Below are 17,815 nucleotides of genomic sequence, written 5' to 3'. Positions count from 1 at the left end.
AAAACCCAACAATCATATGACCCCCTATGAGCAAGCACTTTGGCGACAGTGGGAAGGAAAAACTCCCTTTTAACAGGAAGAAACCTCCGGCAGAACCAGGCTCAGGGAGGGGCGGGGCCATCTGCTGCGACCGGTTGGGGTGAGAGAAGGAAGACAGGATAAAGACATGCTGTGGAAGAGAGACAGAGATTAATAACAGATATGATTCAATGCAGAGAGGTCTATTAACACATAGTGAGTGAGAAAGGTGACTGGAAAGGAAAACTCAATGCATCATGGGAATCCCCGGCAGCCTATGTCTATTGCAGCATAACTAAGGGAGGATTCAGGATCACCTGGTCCAGCCCTAACTATATGCTTTAGCAAAAAGGAAAGTTTGAAACCTAATCTTGAAAGTAGAGATAGTGTCTGTCTCCTGAATCCAAACTGGAAGCTGGTTCCACAGAAGAGGGGCCTGAAAACTGAAGGCTCTCCCTCCCATTCTACTTTTAAATACTCTAGGAACAACAAGTAAGCCTGCAGTGCGAGAGCGAAGTGCTCTAATAGGGTGATATGGTACTACAAGGTCATTATGATAAGATGGGGCCTGATTATTTAAGACCTTGTATGTGAGGAGCAGGATTTTGAATTTAATTCTGGATTTAACAGGAAGCCAATGAAGGGAAGCCAAAACAGGAGAAATCTGCTCTCTCTTTCTAGTCCCTGTCAGGACTCTTGCTGCAGCATTTTGGATTAGCTGAAGGCTTTTCAGTGAGTTTTTAGGACATCCTGATAATAATGAATTACAGTAGTCCAGCCTGGAAGTAATGTAACAGGTGGTATTCAGAATACAGTTACTTTGTTGATATGAATGGATTACATGGAGGTATTTTCCTGTTTCCACGCTGGTGGAAACCCAAACAAAATGCGCATTAAGAGGCTCTGATTTCTGTGTCTCAATCTTGCAGCCCATGTCACCTCTACTTGCGGCCCGCATAATGACGTGAATAAATATTTTTTAAAAATATTCACAAAAAATCCCATATGGAAAAGAAATAGAAAAAACTTATAATGGACTTGCGTCAGATTTGGCCTACTTCATATAGTGAATCATATAAGGCTTATATGATTTACTCATGAAAGTGTCCACTTTCTTATATTGTTTTAGTAAGTGTCCAAAACATACAAGTTTCATTTATATAACTATTCAAGGGATCTTATATTTGTTTTCACTCTTACATGCTTTTCATACAAGTTTCACACAAGACAGATACAAACTTTATAAGATTTATATATATCTTTTTCATATGGGATGATATAATATGAGGGCAATAGGCAGAGTGTTACAGGCATAGCCCTAAAGAATGTAGTCTTATAGGCAGTGTAGCCTAGTTGTAAGTAAGCTATTAAGACTCGACTGTACACTGTGTTCGTGTTTTCCTCCGAAACAATAAGTTCCACGGAAGCAGCCTTTCAACGCCTCTCTCTTTCTCTCACTATCAAAGTTGACCCAGACAACAAAGTAAAGCTAGTTTTCAGCTACAAGACCGACATGAACCCGACATTTTTGCCAGAGGTCCCTTTACTCGGTTCGGAGCTGCGGACCTGTTTTATATACATGTGGAATAGTTTTCTACATGAGATTGCTGCAAAAAGTGCAGTCTTACCTAATGTCTACTGTACTGTTACTCATTTTATATTAAGATTTAAAAATCTAGTTGATATTCCTATGGCGAATAACCTTCAGTAAAAGAAATAAATCACACAGCAATAGTACGTTGATGTAGTTGTAAAAAGCAAGATAATATATTAAGTAATCCAAAGTATTCAGAATACATTATTCTCATTGAGTAGCGTATCGGAATACATTAAAAAATACATTTTGGGGCATGTATTCTGTAATCCGTAGTGGAATACTGTCAGGTCCGACGGTGCTCCGACCGGCGACCTGTGTGTATGTGTGTTTGTTCTCTCTTTCTCTCGCTCTGTTTCTCTCTCCGGCTCCGCTGCGATTGTTACGCGGTCGCGTAGCAACGGGAGAGAAATAATGTAAGATACCTAGGTCACACTACAAATCTGAAAAAACTCGAAAACTTGGAAAAAGGAGTTAGCTTTACAAAAGAAGAGGAGGACATTTTTTGTGAAGTTTGTGTTGAGGGCAAATTATCAAGAAAGCCTTACAAATACGTGGGAGAAATACGATCAAAACACACGAACAACATTAAGCTACTCGCCCAGAGAAGAACGGCGGCTGCTGCCATCATCATCCATCATCATTTCTGCTACACTGGCAGGGCTAGGGGCCAGGACTCTCCTCTTCAGGTTAATGAGGGATGTTGATAACTCTGGGTCTGATAACAGGCACAACACCTGCAGTAGACGTGCTCAGTGTGAGGTCTCGCAGCAAGCTATCAAATACGGTGCATTTACGGTGCTTTTAAAAAAACGCTATGCGTCGCCAGGTGTTTCATCAGATTCGAGGTGTTACCTCCTTTGCACAGTATCACCTTAAAGCACTTGTTGCAGGCTGCTGAGTTTGCATCTTTTGCTGTGAAGTACAGCAAGACTTTTGACAGCTTCGCCTTGGGCATTTTTAATCTGTAGCTCTGCTCTAAAAGAACGTACGTACCTGGGCCCGCCTACTCTCCTTGCAAATGTAAAATGATTGGCTAGAATCCAAAGTGTATGACATCTCAGGAAAAAAAAATCACTGAAATAAACACAGAAATGTGCGCTGCTTTTCGGTCTGGTTACTATCATTTATGTCAGAACCGGTGCCATTATGGAAAAAGTTGCCGGTACCCATCCGGTAATAGATACTGGATGGGTACCGGTATCTATTATGTAGATACCGGTACCCATCCCTACTCAGAACTGACAATGGTGGGGAATACACATCTAAAGAGTTTCAAGAATACTTGAAAGCTTAAGGCATCCACCATGAAATGACTGTACCACATACACTGCAGCAAAATTGTGTTGTAGAGAGAAAAAACAGAACTCTAGTGGAATCAGCTAGAAGTATGCTGTCACATGCAAAGTTGCTAGACACATTCTGGGCAGAAGTTGTTGCTACTGCAGCTTACATACAGAATAGGCTCCAAACATCTGCTTAAAAGAGTGAAAGACCTTATCAGAGATGGTATGGAAAAAAAAAAACAGACATTAGCGATATGAAAGTATTTGGATGTGTTGCTTATGCTCATGTTCCAGACATAGAGAGAAAGAAGCTGGACAAAAAGGCAAGTTTGTTTCCTGGGATATGCAACCAATGCAAAAGGCTACCGACTGTGGGATGAGGAAAAACGAAAAATACTGATTCGACGAGATGTGGTCTTCAATGAAACAGATTTTAATTGCAAAGAAAGTGAAAATGATCTCTGTTTGGCGAATGAGGTGACACTACGCCTGGGTGAAAGACAAACAAGTACTGAGGAGACTGTCGCCAGTGAGGCTACAAAAGGAGATCAGCGGATCAGAAGACCTCCAAAGAGATATGGATTTGAGGAGTTTGCTGACGTAGTTACAGTTGACCATTATGCAAACATCTGTTGTGTCACAGAACCAAACACACTGGAAGAGGCTATGTCAAGTCTAAATGCAAAGGAGTGGAAAGAAGCAGTTGATTTGGCATATGAGTCACTGCTGGAAAATGTCACATGTGATTTAGTGGCCCTACCAAAGGACTGCAAAGCAGTTGGATCAAAATGGATCTTTAAAGTTAAGCATCACAGTGATGCACAAGTGGGAAGATTCAAGTGCAGACTTGATGTCAAAGGCTATTCACAGATTTATGGTGCAGACTATGATGAAACATTCTCTCCAGTTGTACGATTTGGTTCAATTTGTACTTTGTTATCATTTGCTGTGCAAAACAATCTAAATGTGCTTCAAATGGATGTTGTGACTGCATTCTTGAAAGGACACCTGGAAGAGGAAATCTACATGGAGCAGCCAGAGGGTTATATCAAACCTGGGCAGGAACATCTAGTGTGCAAACTAAACAAGTCAATATATGGACTGAAGCAGTCTCCACGTTGCTGGAGCAAAGCTTTTACAGAGTTCATGAAAAGCATTGGTTTTACACAGAGTACTTCAGATCAGTGTGTGTTTGTTAGAACAGGTCAGGAGTTGGAAATATTGGCTGTGTATGTTGATGATCTGATTTTGATTACCGAATCAACAGAGAGCACGAAGAACTTAAAGGACACTCTGAAGAAACACTACAAAATGAAGGACATGGGTGAGCTATCCTACATTCTGGACATCTCAGTGGTCCAAGACAAGGCCAAAAACCATGTTGTGCTTCATCAGAGACAGTTTATTGAAGACATACTACAAAAGTATGGAATGGACAGTGCCAATCCAGTAGCAACTCCAGCTGACACAAATGTCAAATTAAGAAAGAGTGATGATGTCAGTCAACCTGTAAACCCAAGCATGTATCAGTCAATGGTTGGAAGTTTACTGTATGCTGCCATGGCCACACGACCAGATATTGCACAAGCAGTGGGTGTGGTGTCAAGGTTCAATGGAACCCAAACACTACACACCTGACAGCTGTGAAAAGAATCCTGAGATATTTGAAAGGAACTCTAAACCTGGGACTCAAATATCAAAGGACAGAAACAGGAACCTTGGTTGGGTATTCAGATGCTGATTGGGCAGGTGATCAGGACGATCGACGTTCTACAACTGGAAACATCTTTCTACTTGCAGGAGGTGCAGTCAGTTGGCTTAGCAAGAAACAAGCAACAGTTGCACTTTCAACTACAGAGGCTGAGTATATTGCTTTGAGCCAAACTGCACAAGAAGGATTTTGATTAAGACGACTGAGACTAACTGAGCTTGGAATGGAGACCACAGCAACAGTGATCCTGGAGGACAATCAAGGAGCAATTGCAATGTAACAGGCATCTCCGAAAACGTTGGAGCACTTGTGCAAATATGTGATGTCTTGATAAATCAAGCAGATATTTGAAGTTTACACAGCACCATTCTCGCATGAAAATATCTTAAAAGTTAATTTTGTGACCCAGAAAGAGTAATATTTCAAACTCCGCTACTCTGCGTTCCTCCCCCACTGCCTCGTTTGAGTTTTGGAAGAAATAGAATAGTGTCACAAAAATAACGCCATATATTGACAGTATTTGGCTCTATTTTGGCAGATTTTCTCTCACACGAAGAGTGTCCTCAGGTAACTGTCTGAATGCTGGACACTCGTAGACCTGTGTCTAAAAAACATAGGGACTGCCATCTTTTCAAGTCACGAGACCGCACAGCAACTAATCACAGAAGAGCAGGAAGAAGGGAGCGGAGGGTGGTACAGCTGATGCAGAACTATCAGCTGGGAGAGACGAGTGGGAGAGTTTCGGTTTAAGTGAATTGCTTTTGACTTTGGACTATGAATTTGGATCACGGACTTTGGCAGTTGGCATAAACTGGTATGTGACTGGCTGGAATGGCATCTCAGGTGGGTGAGGATGATAATATGGACTTTGGTGAATGGACCCTGGTTTCTAGTGGGGGAAGATCAAGAAGCGGGAGAAGCAGGAAAGAGGATGCTTGTTTGTTGGGGGTGCAGTCCAGTAAACGGAGTCTTGTAGAGAGCAGTTCAGATGAAGGGTCTAGGGTGGTGCGGAGAAAGACAGTGAGGGAGGAATTTAAAGTAATCTGAAATTCAGGTCGGAAGATGAGGATGTGCGATTGAGCCCAATAGTGGTGTCCAGAGAGTTGAAAAAGAAGTTTGGAGAAGTCCAGCTGGCCAAAATTCTCAGGGATGGTAACTTATTGATAGTGGTTAAGACAGAAGAACAGAAAAATAAGGTGTTGGGTGCCAAAAGCATTTGTAAGAAGTCTGTAGCAGAGAGAAGGATATTGGGAGGAAATAAAGTGTCACGAGGGGTGATTATAGGTATTCCAGTGGACGAGGATCGGGACAAACTTAAGCGGTGGATTAATGGTGGTGAGGTCAGTAACGTAAAAAGACTGTTGAAAACAATTAAGGGGAGAGGGTTAGTAGCTTGTCAGTTTTATTGGAATTTCAGAAAACTGTTCTGCCAGATAGGGTTAAAATAGGATGCATGAGTTTTCCTGTTAGAGCCTACGTGCCGCCGCCCCTCAGGTGCTATAAATGCCAAAGATACGGTCATATTGCTGCAGTTTGTAAAGGGAAACGGAGGTGCCCCAAGTGTGGGGGTGAGCACAGATTTGAGGAATGTGGGGATAATGTACAGGAGAAATGCAGTAACTGTGGGGGGCAGCACAGGGTAAGTTATGGGGGGTGTGAGGTAAGGAAGAAAGCCATGGAGGTCGAGCAGGTTAAAGTAGCTCATAACATAAGTTATGCAGAGGCTGTCAGGAGGGTTCAGAAAGTGCAGGACGGAACAGGAAGAGTCCAGTCATCAGAACTGGTGCGACCGCATGGAACTAACCCAGGACTGACAGTTGAGCAGATGATTTTGTTCATCGCCTATGTTATAAATTGCACCGACCAATTCAAACACAAAACGGAGAAAATTAAGATCATTGTTAAAGGAGCGGAGAGGATTTTTGGCATTAAAGATGTTTCTTGGGAACATATCAATAAAAGACTTGGAGGGGAGGGGAAAGCGGAAGCTTCAGGGGAGAGGATGTCATAATTATTTTACAGTCAAACGCCAGAAGTTTGATAGCTAATGGTGCTATCAAGAGTTTAAGGGATTCATAAGAAAATGTAAAAAGAAACCAGAAATAATCTGTGTACAGGAGTCCTGGCTTAAACCCACTTTGGATTTTGGTATTAAAGGTTATGATAGTGTCCGGAGGAATAGGAAGGAGGGTAATGGAGGAGGATGTGTAACGTTTGTGAATCAAGGGATCCAATATAGAGTTGTAGCTACGGGAAGGCAGTTAGAATTTATCATTATTGAAATATGGGGAGGAACTGGCAGCATTAGAGTGATAAACTTTTATAATCCAGCTAACAAACTATTAGCAGTGGAGGAACCTGGTGCATATTTAAGGGGGAGAGTAATCTGGTGTGGGGACTAGGGATGGGTATTGATAAGATTTTCACGATTCCGATTCCATTTTCGATTCTGTATAACGATTCGATCTTTATCGATTCTCTTATCGATTCCTCTTTTTTTTTTAAAAAGGAGAACACTAAGGCCGATTAGCTTAGAACTTTGTTTTATATCTTCTCTTTGAACAAGATAGAAATTTAGGAGTAACATGGCCTTACAAACCCAACAGTGAGATCTTAAGAGATCCAGCCTACGGCTCTTCAATGGGGTGTCACAGGGTCCCCGGGGAAAAAAATTGTAAATGTAAAATAAAATAAATATTCTTCTGTAGCAATAACAAAGTATAACATAAATTATTCTGTAGCAATTACACAAGAATATCCAGTAATGTCCCTGCCTACAATTAAACACATTCACTTACCGAAAATCGGGGGCATCTGGTCTGGCAAATGCCTTTTACCACAAACTTAGTCACTGCTCGGTGACATTCTGGCCTGAAAGGAGACGCTACCGGTAGACTGCAGCGAGAACTGCCAGCATCTGAGCCAGCCAGACTCTGTCTCTCTCATCATGGTCACCTAAATGCACAGTAATGGCAGGTTTTGTAATAAGGCAGATCGCGCTAACATAATATGCACTGTTAGTTGATTATTTACCTGCCGCATTAACGGGAGAGGACGTGCAAACGTTACCGCTGCTGCTGGGTTGAGATTCACGAGTCCGGAGAGGAATTAAAAACACGACATTCATTTAAGGTCATCGCGTGTTTTGTGAGCAAATGCTTTTGCATATTCGTAGTGTTTCCTCCCTTAAATGAAATATCTACTTTGCAAGTATTGCAAGTTGCCCTGTTGTCATCCGTTCTCGTAAAGTATGACCAAACTTTTTAGCGTTTGAGCCGCCATGTTTCCTGCCAGGTAAATGACGCTCCGCAACGCGGTGACGTCATTCGGGGCGACTGGAATCGATAAGGGAATCGTTTGCAAAAATGGCAAACAATTCCAAGGAATTGAAACAGTGGGAACCGGTTCTCAACAAGAACCGGTTTTCGATACCCATCCCTAGTGGGGACTTTAATGCACACAGCACGTTGTGGGGTAAGAGTAATGATCGGAATGGGGCGGTGATTGAGGAATTGATGGAGGTAAAGAATTATGTATGTTTGAATGATGGAGGGGGCACTAGGGTAAATGTTAGAACATGGGTCGAATCAGCCATTGATCTTACATTAGTGTCGGACTCATTGGCAGGCATTTGTTCATAGGAGATATTAAAAGAGACTACTGTGGGAGTGACAATTATCCTATTATGATTGAGGTAGAACTGGGTGTTGAGAAACAGGATATAAGAGGTGTCAAGAAGTGGTGTTTCAGTGATGCTAATTGGGATACATTTAGATTAATTAGTGATCAAGAAATGCAAAGGATCGATATGAATGTTGAGGTTGATGATTTAAATGATTCTATTTGTAAGGCAGTGTTAGAGGCGGCAGGCAGGGCAATAAGGAAGAAGGAAGGTAAAAGGGAAAAGAGGATTGTATCTTGGTGGACAAAGGAGTGTGAGGAATTGATTGAACATCGAAATAAGGCTTTTAAGATTTTAAAGAGGAATCACAATTTTCAGAATCTTGTTGGATACAGAAAGTTATAAGTTAAAGTAAGACAAACCGTTAAAAAAGCAAAGAGGGATTTCTGGAGAGGTTTTTGTAACTCAGTTGGGAGGGAGACTAAAATACACAGTGTTTGGTCAATGATTAGAAGGATGAATGGCATAAAAAGGGAGTATGGGTATCCAATTCTGAGGGATGGAGAAGTAGCAACGATTAAAGATGAGGAAAAGGTTAACATGTTGGCAAAATCATTTGTCAAAATCCATAGTTCAGGCAATGTTAGTGATGTAGGGCAAAGAGGAAGAGAATTGACAGTCACAGAGAATATAGATTTATTGGATATGGTAGAAGATACAGATGATCTATTGAATATTCCTTTTACGAAGTCCGAACTGCATCGAGTGCTACAGAAATCAAAAATATCAGGACCAGGAAAAGATCAGGTGTGTTATATCATGTTAAACCATCTTAGTGAGTCAGGTAAAGAGCTTTTGTTAGAGTTGTATAATACGGTTTAGGAGGGTGGGAGGCTGCTGAAAAGCTGGAAGGAAGCTGTGGTGGCACCCATACGGAAACCAGGAAAGGATGACACAAATCCAGGAAATTTTAGACCTATAGCTTTAACTTCGCATATTTGTAAAGTAATGGAGCGTATGATAAAGGAAAGATTAATGTACTATTTAGAAACTAGAGGATTTATCTCTGAACATCAAAGTGGGTTTAGGAGGGGGAGGAATACCATGGACCAGTATTGTGTTTGGAACATGAAGTTAGAAAAGCACAAATAAACAAAGAAAATGTAGTTGCAGTGTTTTTTGAAAGAGAAAGCCTATGATATGATGTGGAGAGAAAACATACTAATTAAAATCTGTAAATTGGGTATTAGGGGGAAGATGTACAGGTGGATAATGGATTTTTTAAAGGGCAGACAAATTCAAGTGAGGATTGGGGAGGTTTATTCTGAAAGGTTTTTGGTAGAAAACGGTACACCTCAAGAGAGCATAGTGAGCCCTTTGTTATTTTCTTTAATGATAAATGATGTGTTTGATGACATAGAGGGTGGATTGGGGTGTTCGCTTTTTGCTGATGATGGGGCAATATGGAAAAGAGGGAAAAATGTTGACTTTATTGTGAAGAAACTGCAGGGAGCACTTGGGAAAGTTGAAGAGTGGTCGTATAAGTGGGGTTTTAAATTTTCAGTGGATAAGACTAAGACAATGTTCTTTACAAGCAAAAGGGTTAGTGAGGAAGTTAAGCTAACTTTGTATGGTTTAGAGTAAGAAAGAGTTAGGCAATTTAAGTTTCTGGGAATGTGGTTGGATGAAAGGCTGACATGGGGTGTTCATATTCAGAAAATGGTGGATGAATGCAAAAAAAGTATTAAATATATTGAGGTGTTTGGTTGCGAGGGAGTGGGGAGCAGATAGGAAGTCCTTGAGAGCCATATGTGTGGGGTTGGTCAGATCTGTGTTAGATTATGTGTAGCATACTATTCAGCTGCAGACACAACTCTAGTTAAGTTAGACATTATTCAACATCAGGCGCTAAGACTCTGTACAGGTGCTTTTAAAACAACTCCTACTGCAGCTTTGCAGCTGGAGATGGGGGAGATGCCACTAGGACTGAGAAGAACACAGCTTATACTTAATTATTGGGCAAATCTTCAGGGCCATGGACAGGATCACCCAACACAAGCAGTTCTTAACCCTTGCTGGGAGAAAGAAAGGCGGAAATCAAAGAGCTTTGGGTGGATTGTGGGTGCAAGAGCAAGAGAATTTAAACTGGATCAGTTATACATTTGTCAAAGAGTTTCGTTACCAGCAATACATCCATGGATACTTCCTGAAGCCATAGTAGATTTCACTCTACTGGATAAGAAGACTAAGAATGGGGCATTTATTTTAAACTCCTATACTGTGCAGGCTTACATTGACCAGTTTTATGGTTATGTTCAATTATATACAGATGCAACAACGAATTCAGCCAGTCAAATTGGTGTAGCAGTCGTGGTCCCAGAGTTCATGGTTAAAATAGGAAAAAGGATCACTGATAGACTGTCAGTATTCACTGGAGAACTGCTTGCAATTCTGTTGGCTGTTCAGTGGGTGGAAGATATGAGGCCATTAAAAGCTATCATTTGTTCAGACTCAAGAGCATCATTGCTTAGTTTACAGTGTAAACACTCAGAAGCGAGAGCAGATATTCTAGCAGAGATTCAGCAAACACTATTCAGAATAAACATGATGGGTCTTACAGTTGTGTTTCTATGGATTGCAGCCCATTATGGAATAAAGGGGAATGAAATGGCAGACAGAGCGGCGAAGGAAGCAACAAAACATGGGACAGTTGACCTGGTTGTTAGTTTTGGTCAAGCTGAAATAAAGAGTATCATATGGCAAGAAACGAGGAGTAGATGGCAACAGCAGTGGGAGGAGGAAAGGAGAGGACGGTGGTTGTATACAATACAAGGGGGGTGGGAGAAATGAGGACCACTGGAAGGAGCAGGAGAGAGGAGGCGGTCATATCGAGATTGAGATTTGGACATACTGGGTTGAATGCAACACTATTCTTGATTGGGAAACATAATACAGGGAAATGTGCCTTCTGTGGAGACAAGGAAACTATAGAGCATGTGATATTGCACTGTCAGAAATATCAGGTGGAGAGGAGACAACTGAACCAAAATCTCATTACTATGAAAATGAAACTGGATCTGGTTGACCTATTGCAAAAGGATTCTGGAAGTAAAAGTTACCAGGCTTTATTTCAGTTTTTTAAAGCGGGAAGAGTGTTTGAAAGGATTTGTGGGGTTCTTTTTTGTTTTTTGTTTTATTTATTTTTTTTTTGGGGGGGGGGGGGGGGGGGGGGGGGGTCATTCCAGTCCACACTCCATGCTAGTGGTGGCGGTAATGCACCAATCAGTTGTTTGCCAACCGCCAATAACATTTAAGAAGAAGAAGAAGAAGAAGGGGGCGGAGCAAAGTGTGTGTGCAGGAGAGGAGTCGAGCAGAGAAAGCTGTTTTTTTCCTGAAACGGGAGTAAAGTAGTGAACTTAGAGGAGAGACACAAACTAAAGTATCGATCATATACCACTACCAACGTTTGGATCGATATCTGCATCGATCTGCCCACCCTTGTCTCCTGGATCGTAGCTGAGATCAGCGTGAACCACGTGGGTCTCTGCTCCCTGATCTGTTTCCTGTGTTTGGAAAGAGTTCCAGCTTCATCACGGAGTTTCTCTCGGTTTGTGGGCTCATCTAAAGGTAAGCACCGAGCTAACTTTACTGTGAGTTCAGTTCATGTTGAGTTTAGCTCCTGAATGAGGTCTTCTGCTGCTCTCCTCGGTGTCTGTTCACAGTTTATTGTGAACACGTTGAGAGAAGAGTGAGAGAGTGTTTGGAGAAAAACACCAACTAATCATTAGCTCAGCATGCTGGGAGAAGTTGGAGCAGAAAAGTCTTTTCATTGTCCCTGCAGCTGTTTTTCTGCATGCACCAAACCTCTACAGCCTCATTTCTATTTGAAGTGATAACAGGAAATCAGAGCGATCTGCTGCAGTATCAGGGTCACAATAAACTTTATTGTCCAGCTGCTGTGGATGAACACATGAGAGGAACTGAACTCCTACAAAGTCTCATTTTAATGATTCTGGCTGCTATATATATAGTGTCTTATGTGTGTGTGTGTGTGTGTGTATATGTATGTGTGTGTGTGTGTGTGTGTGTGTGTGTGTGTGTATATATCTCATAGGTATTGTTGTCACTGAGGAGTGTAGTAATGTTTATTTGCTCTGCTTCTTCTTGTCAGGGATAAAATACATATCTATACTTTTTGTGTCCCAGCTGAGTAACAGGAGGAGAAGAGTCTGGTGGAGCAGCAGAGGAACAATTTCAGCCATTTGGACTCAGCTCAGCCACTACAGAGGAAACAATGACTTCAACACAAAAGGTGAGAAAAATATCACAGTTACACTGTTACTGAAACTGTGTGCACAGCTGGTTGTTAACAGCATGTTCAGCCCCTATTCTAGGCGTTTAGAGATGCACATAAGATTCTGAGGAGAGAGAAGCAAGTACCAGGGTGGGTAAATGCAGGCCATTTACCCACCCTGATTCCCAAACCAAACGGCCGAAACCAGTTATGAGTAAAAAAAAAAAGGTGATTTTTATTTAATGTCAGGAAGCATAGCTCCAGGGTGAACCCAGGCCAAAATTATACACAAAACCAACTAAGTCCCGCCAGAGTAAACTTAACTAAACCCTAAGGGGAAAAAACAAACAAACAAACAGATGACAATAGCTACTCCTCGCTTCCAAGCTCAGAAACAGGAGAAAAACAGTTCAAAAAAAAAGGTGGCATACCCCTTCAGCTTCAGCCTATGGACGCATAAGCACTGAACATAGACACATGATTGGTGGCTCTAACAGAGCACGCTTACATATATATAATAACAAATAATAACACAAGAATTTGGAATCCAGGGCCAGGTCAGAGTCTGCTGTCAAATCTGATCACTCTCGCACTTACCCGCTTCTCTCGCTGTCTCCCAGCAGCTGTCAGTGCGGCTTTTTGAACCCAGTCACATGATCAATGGTCCAATCAGCAGCCCACTACTTTTCATTAGAGGAAGGACCTGCAGAGATTCTTATCACACTGTAAAGAAACACAACACAGCGGCTAACACAGACTTCTTATGGCCAAACATCTCCTTTGTAGATATTTTGACAGTTACGAATAAAAGAAACTTCGAGACAGTGCATCCGCTAGTACATTCTCTGTACCCTTTTAATGGCGAATTTCCAGATTGAAATCTTGCACCAAGATAGACCATCTCATAAGTCTTTGGTTCGAATTCTGCATTCGCATTAGGAACACCAGGGGATTGTGGTCGGTATAAACAACCGACCACAATCACAGGCGAGGGGCTGGAACCAACATACACCTCAAAATGCTGCAACGCGAACAGCAAGGAAAGGGCTTTTTTTTTTTTCAATCGTGCTATACCTTTGCTGATGAACATTGAATTTCTTTGAGAAATAGCCGATTGGGTGATCCACAACTTGTTGATCTTCCTGTAAGAATATGGTACCTGCCCTGTTGGCACTGGCATCTACCTCTAATTTGAAAGGACGTGCAAAACTCAGGGGCAGCCAGCACTGGTGTACTGCAAGGAGAGTTTTGACAGCCTGGAATGCACTCTGACATGCAGAGGACCACACAAAAGGTTTTAACACACTAGTGAGGCTAGTGAGGGGTGCAACTACTTCTGCGAAGTTTTGGCAGAAACCTTGGTAATAACCCACCATGCCGAGAAAACGACGGAGCTCAGGCCGGGTACGGGGTGGGGGCAGGAAAATTCAGTATGGCTTGGATTTTTGCCAAAATAGGGCGCTCTTGTCCCCGACCCACTTGTTTCCCTAGATACGTCACATTGGCTATGCCAAACTCGCACTTGGAAACATTGAGGGTGAGGGGTGCCCCTTCCAAGCGACAGAAAACATCAGTGGGCATTTCCGTATGCTCTGATCAAGTGAGTAGACAATAATATCTAGATACATCTAGATACACTTCACAATTGCTCAGCTTTAGTTTTTTCATCCTGGGCTCCTCCATACATACAGAATCTACAGTCACAAACAAAAACAACCGAAGTTACAAGAAAATACAAAGATCATATTTTATCGACACACATTCAAACAACAATATCAGCAGTTGAACTCACAATTTTTTATGAAGCAAAAGATTTTCTCCTGTGATCAATATTTCTTCAATAATGTCATTTTAATTACAGCTCTCATTGTAGCACATCATTGTAATGTGATACTATCACCAGAAGGTGGTGGTAAAAGATCTACAACGTGTTTGTCAACATCTTTGATTCCACTAATGGAGTTTCAGTTTGTTCCACGACATCATTTCACTCACTGCCTCTGTTTGTATCTCTGTCACTGCAGGACCAACATGGAGCGAGAAGTCAGCGCTCTGAGGAGGCCGACAAACCTCACAGAAGAAAGGGAGAGAAAAACTACAGCTGTGAGGAGTGTGGGAAGGATTTTACTAGAAAGTCAGACCTGAAACGTCATCAACTCATCCACAGTGGAGTTAAAGCATACAGCTGTGAGGAATGTGGTAAAGATTTTCCTCGCAGTAGTGACTTACAACGTCATCAAGTTACCCACTCTGGAATCAAAGCGTACAGCTGTGACTTGTGTGGAAAGTCTTTTACCCAGGCTGGAAGCTTAAAAACACACCAACTCATCCACAGTGGAGTTAAACCGTACACTTGTAATCAGTGTGGTAAAGCTTTTGGTTGCTGTAGCAACTTACGACGTCATCAAGTTACCCACTCTGGAATTAAGGCGTACAGCTGTGACATTTGTGGAAAGTCTTTTAACAATCCTGCAAACTTAAAAAGACACAAAGTTGTCCACATTGCAGTTAAAGCGTACAGCTGTGACTTGTGTGGAAAGTCTTTTACCCGTGCTGAAAGCTTAAAAACACACCAACTCATCCACAGTGGAGTTAAAGCGTACAGCTGTGATCAGTGTGGTAAAGCTTTTGCTCGCAGTAGCTACTTACGATGTCATCAAGTCACCCACTCTGGAACTAAGGCGTACAGCTGTGACATTTGTGGAAAGTCTTTTAACAATCCTCCAAACTTAATAGCACACCAACTTGTCCACAGTGGAGTTAAAGCGTACAGCTGTGATCAGTGTGGTAAAGGTTTTGCTCGCAGTAGCAGCTTACAATATCATCAAGTTACCCACTCTGGAATTAAGGCGTACAGCTGCGACATTTGTGGAAAAACCTTCCGCTGGCTGGTCAGCAGAAATATCCACCAACGCATTCACACTGGCAATGATGTTTGGTTCTGTGATCAGTGTGACAAACTGTTTGTGACATATAAAGACTTACAGGAGCACATGTTTACCCACACTGAGGAGAGACCTTACAAATGTGACCTGTGTGAAAAGGCTTTTAAAACTCCACGTTCCCTGAGAAGACACGAACAGATTCACACCAGAGAGAAACTCTACAAGTGCAGTTACTGTGAGGTATGTATTTATATTTTTACAGTTGCAGTTATTTTGAAGTATTATGTGAATTAAGTTTAATTTCAAAGTAGGGCTGGGCCATATCATACCATTTACGGTAGTACCGGTGTAATGTTGGGCAACAATAAGAAAATGAAATGTTGCGATAGAATAGGGGTAAAACGCGCATGCACTGTGCCTTTGTTTTCATACGCACAGGGTGGAAAAAGCATGGCGGTGACGGAGGATGAGAAGGGTGAAAGCTGATCATTGAATGAAACAGATGAACCAGAATTGGTTTGTAAAAATGCTGCAACTTCAGTGGTGTGGAACTGGTTTAGCTTTCGTCCGTCAGATACTGTAAGCACTATTTTTGGTAGAGCATGCTAGCGGGCCGTCGTAATTACCGTAATTACCTAGACAATCCCTTTCCGTCAAGAACCACTTGTTAATTTGTTGCGGACTTGTTAAATTGTTTTCTTAAATGTTATTTTGTTGTCATTTTTTTATTTGTTTTTTTTAATGTAAAAGTATTTTCGGAAATGTTATTTTGTTGTTGATGTTGTAAATGTGATTTGCACTTCCCAGCCACCGTAGTATTTTGCCTAGTGTCAATTATATCGTTAGTTATATCGTTATCGCAAATTTTCAAATGTATATTGTGATAAATATTTTTGGTCCTATCGCCCTACTCTATTTCAAAGCTACATGAGACATGAAAACTTAATGTAAAGAATATTCACTCAAATCTGACACAAATCTCCTGAAACTTTCCCAATGTTGTAAAAAAGTAAAGTTTTAAAAGCTTCTCCCCTTTCTATCTAACATTCACACTCCAATGGATGCATCGGAGAGCAGCTTGGGGTTAGTTTCTTGTGGCATGCAGAGTAGAGCATCCAGAGGTTTAATCACCAACCTTCCCATTAAGTAGATTACCTACAAATGAAGAGTCATTTTTGCCCAGTAAGCTGAGTGTTATAATGTAAACAGTAAAATGTAAATACTGGTAGAGCTGCTGTTTATTTCAGGCGCCGTTCAGAATAAAAATGTTGAAGGAATTCCCTGACTTACACTGTCGTTGTGTCTTTGTTTAGAAGCAGAGCGACACAGATGGATCCAGTTCTCAACCCTGTCGTCGCTGTGGTGGTGGGAAGGCGTTTCGTTGTGACCTTTGTGGAAAAACTTTCAGTAATCAAGAGAACCTAAATCGACACCAACGTAGACACACTGGAGAGAAAATGAACTACTGCAAAGAATGTGGAAGAGGCTTCCCCACACCAAGTATATTAAAAACGCACGAACTCTGTCATAGGAGGATTAAAGAGCATGTCTGTGACCAGTGTGGGTCATCCTTCACCACTGCAAGTCAGCTTAAAGTACATAAAAGAGTCCACACAGGAGAGAAACCATACAAGTGCAGACACTGTGACAAAAGCTTCTCTCGATCAGATAAATGTAACTATCATGAAGGTACACACATTGAAGGGAACTTCAGCTGTGACCAGTGTGACAAGAACTTCAGGAATCTCAGTTCATACTCTGAACACAAACGATCCCACTCTGTAAATAAACTGTTTCACTGTTACCAATGTGCAAAAACATTCACTTCATTATCTGCTATGTGCAAACATCAGCGGGATCATGAGACTGGCTGAAATCATTCTCATCATTGGTTCATGATGAATCTGAAGAAACAGTGTTGTTGCGGTTTCAAAAGTTTGTTGTGAAAGTTACTGTAACTTCTGCTGAAATCCCTGCTCTGTAATACATCAACTCTTTTTCGTGTTTTCTTTAATGTTTCTTTGAATTTTAATGCTAAAAATGTTATTCTAATTACATTATAATCTTTTCTCCTCTTGGAAACAGTAGTATTTAATAGTAAAAATAATAATATTAGTAGTAGTAGTAGTAGTAGTAGTAGTAATAATCAGCATAGTATTGTATAATAGTAGTAGTAGAAGTAGCATATTAAAGAAATGTCTGACTGATCTATTAATTGGTTTTGTATCACAGGTCTTCAAGCTGACAGTAGTTAAACCATTATTTAAAAAGTCATCCCAGGACTCAGCTTAAAAACTAAAAACTCACTGAAAAGCCTTCAGTTGATCCAAAGTGCTGTAGCAAGAGTTTTGACAGGGACTAGAAAGAGAACATATTTCTTCTTTTTTCGCTTCCCTTCATTGGGG

General features: G+C 41.4%; 1 protein-coding gene across 1 annotated transcript; it reads left to right on the top strand.

Moving 5' to 3' along the window:
* The first annotated feature begins 11,609 nt into the window (after window positions 1-11,609).
* LOC134634817 (zinc finger protein OZF-like) lies at window positions 11,610-17,394 on the top strand. Its single transcript, XM_063484219.1, has 4 exons — window positions 11,610-11,858; window positions 12,438-12,543; window positions 14,550-15,650; window positions 16,724-17,394. The coding sequence occupies exons 2-4, from the start codon at window positions 12,526-12,528 to the stop codon at window positions 17,282-17,284; spliced, it is 1,680 nt and encodes a 559-aa protein (XP_063340289.1). The 5' UTR covers window positions 11,610-11,858; window positions 12,438-12,525; the 3' UTR covers window positions 17,285-17,394.
* Window positions 17,395-17,815: the final 421 nt, after the last annotated feature.

This window comes from Pelmatolapia mariae, linkage group LG9 (assembly GCF_036321145.2).
Source record: "Pelmatolapia mariae isolate MD_Pm_ZW linkage group LG9, Pm_UMD_F_2, whole genome shotgun sequence".
NCBI lineage: Eukaryota > Metazoa > Chordata > Actinopteri > Cichliformes > Cichlidae > Pelmatolapia > Pelmatolapia mariae.
Note: the sequence above shows the minus strand (reverse complement) of the source record. Positions and strands in the feature narration are given on the sequence as shown.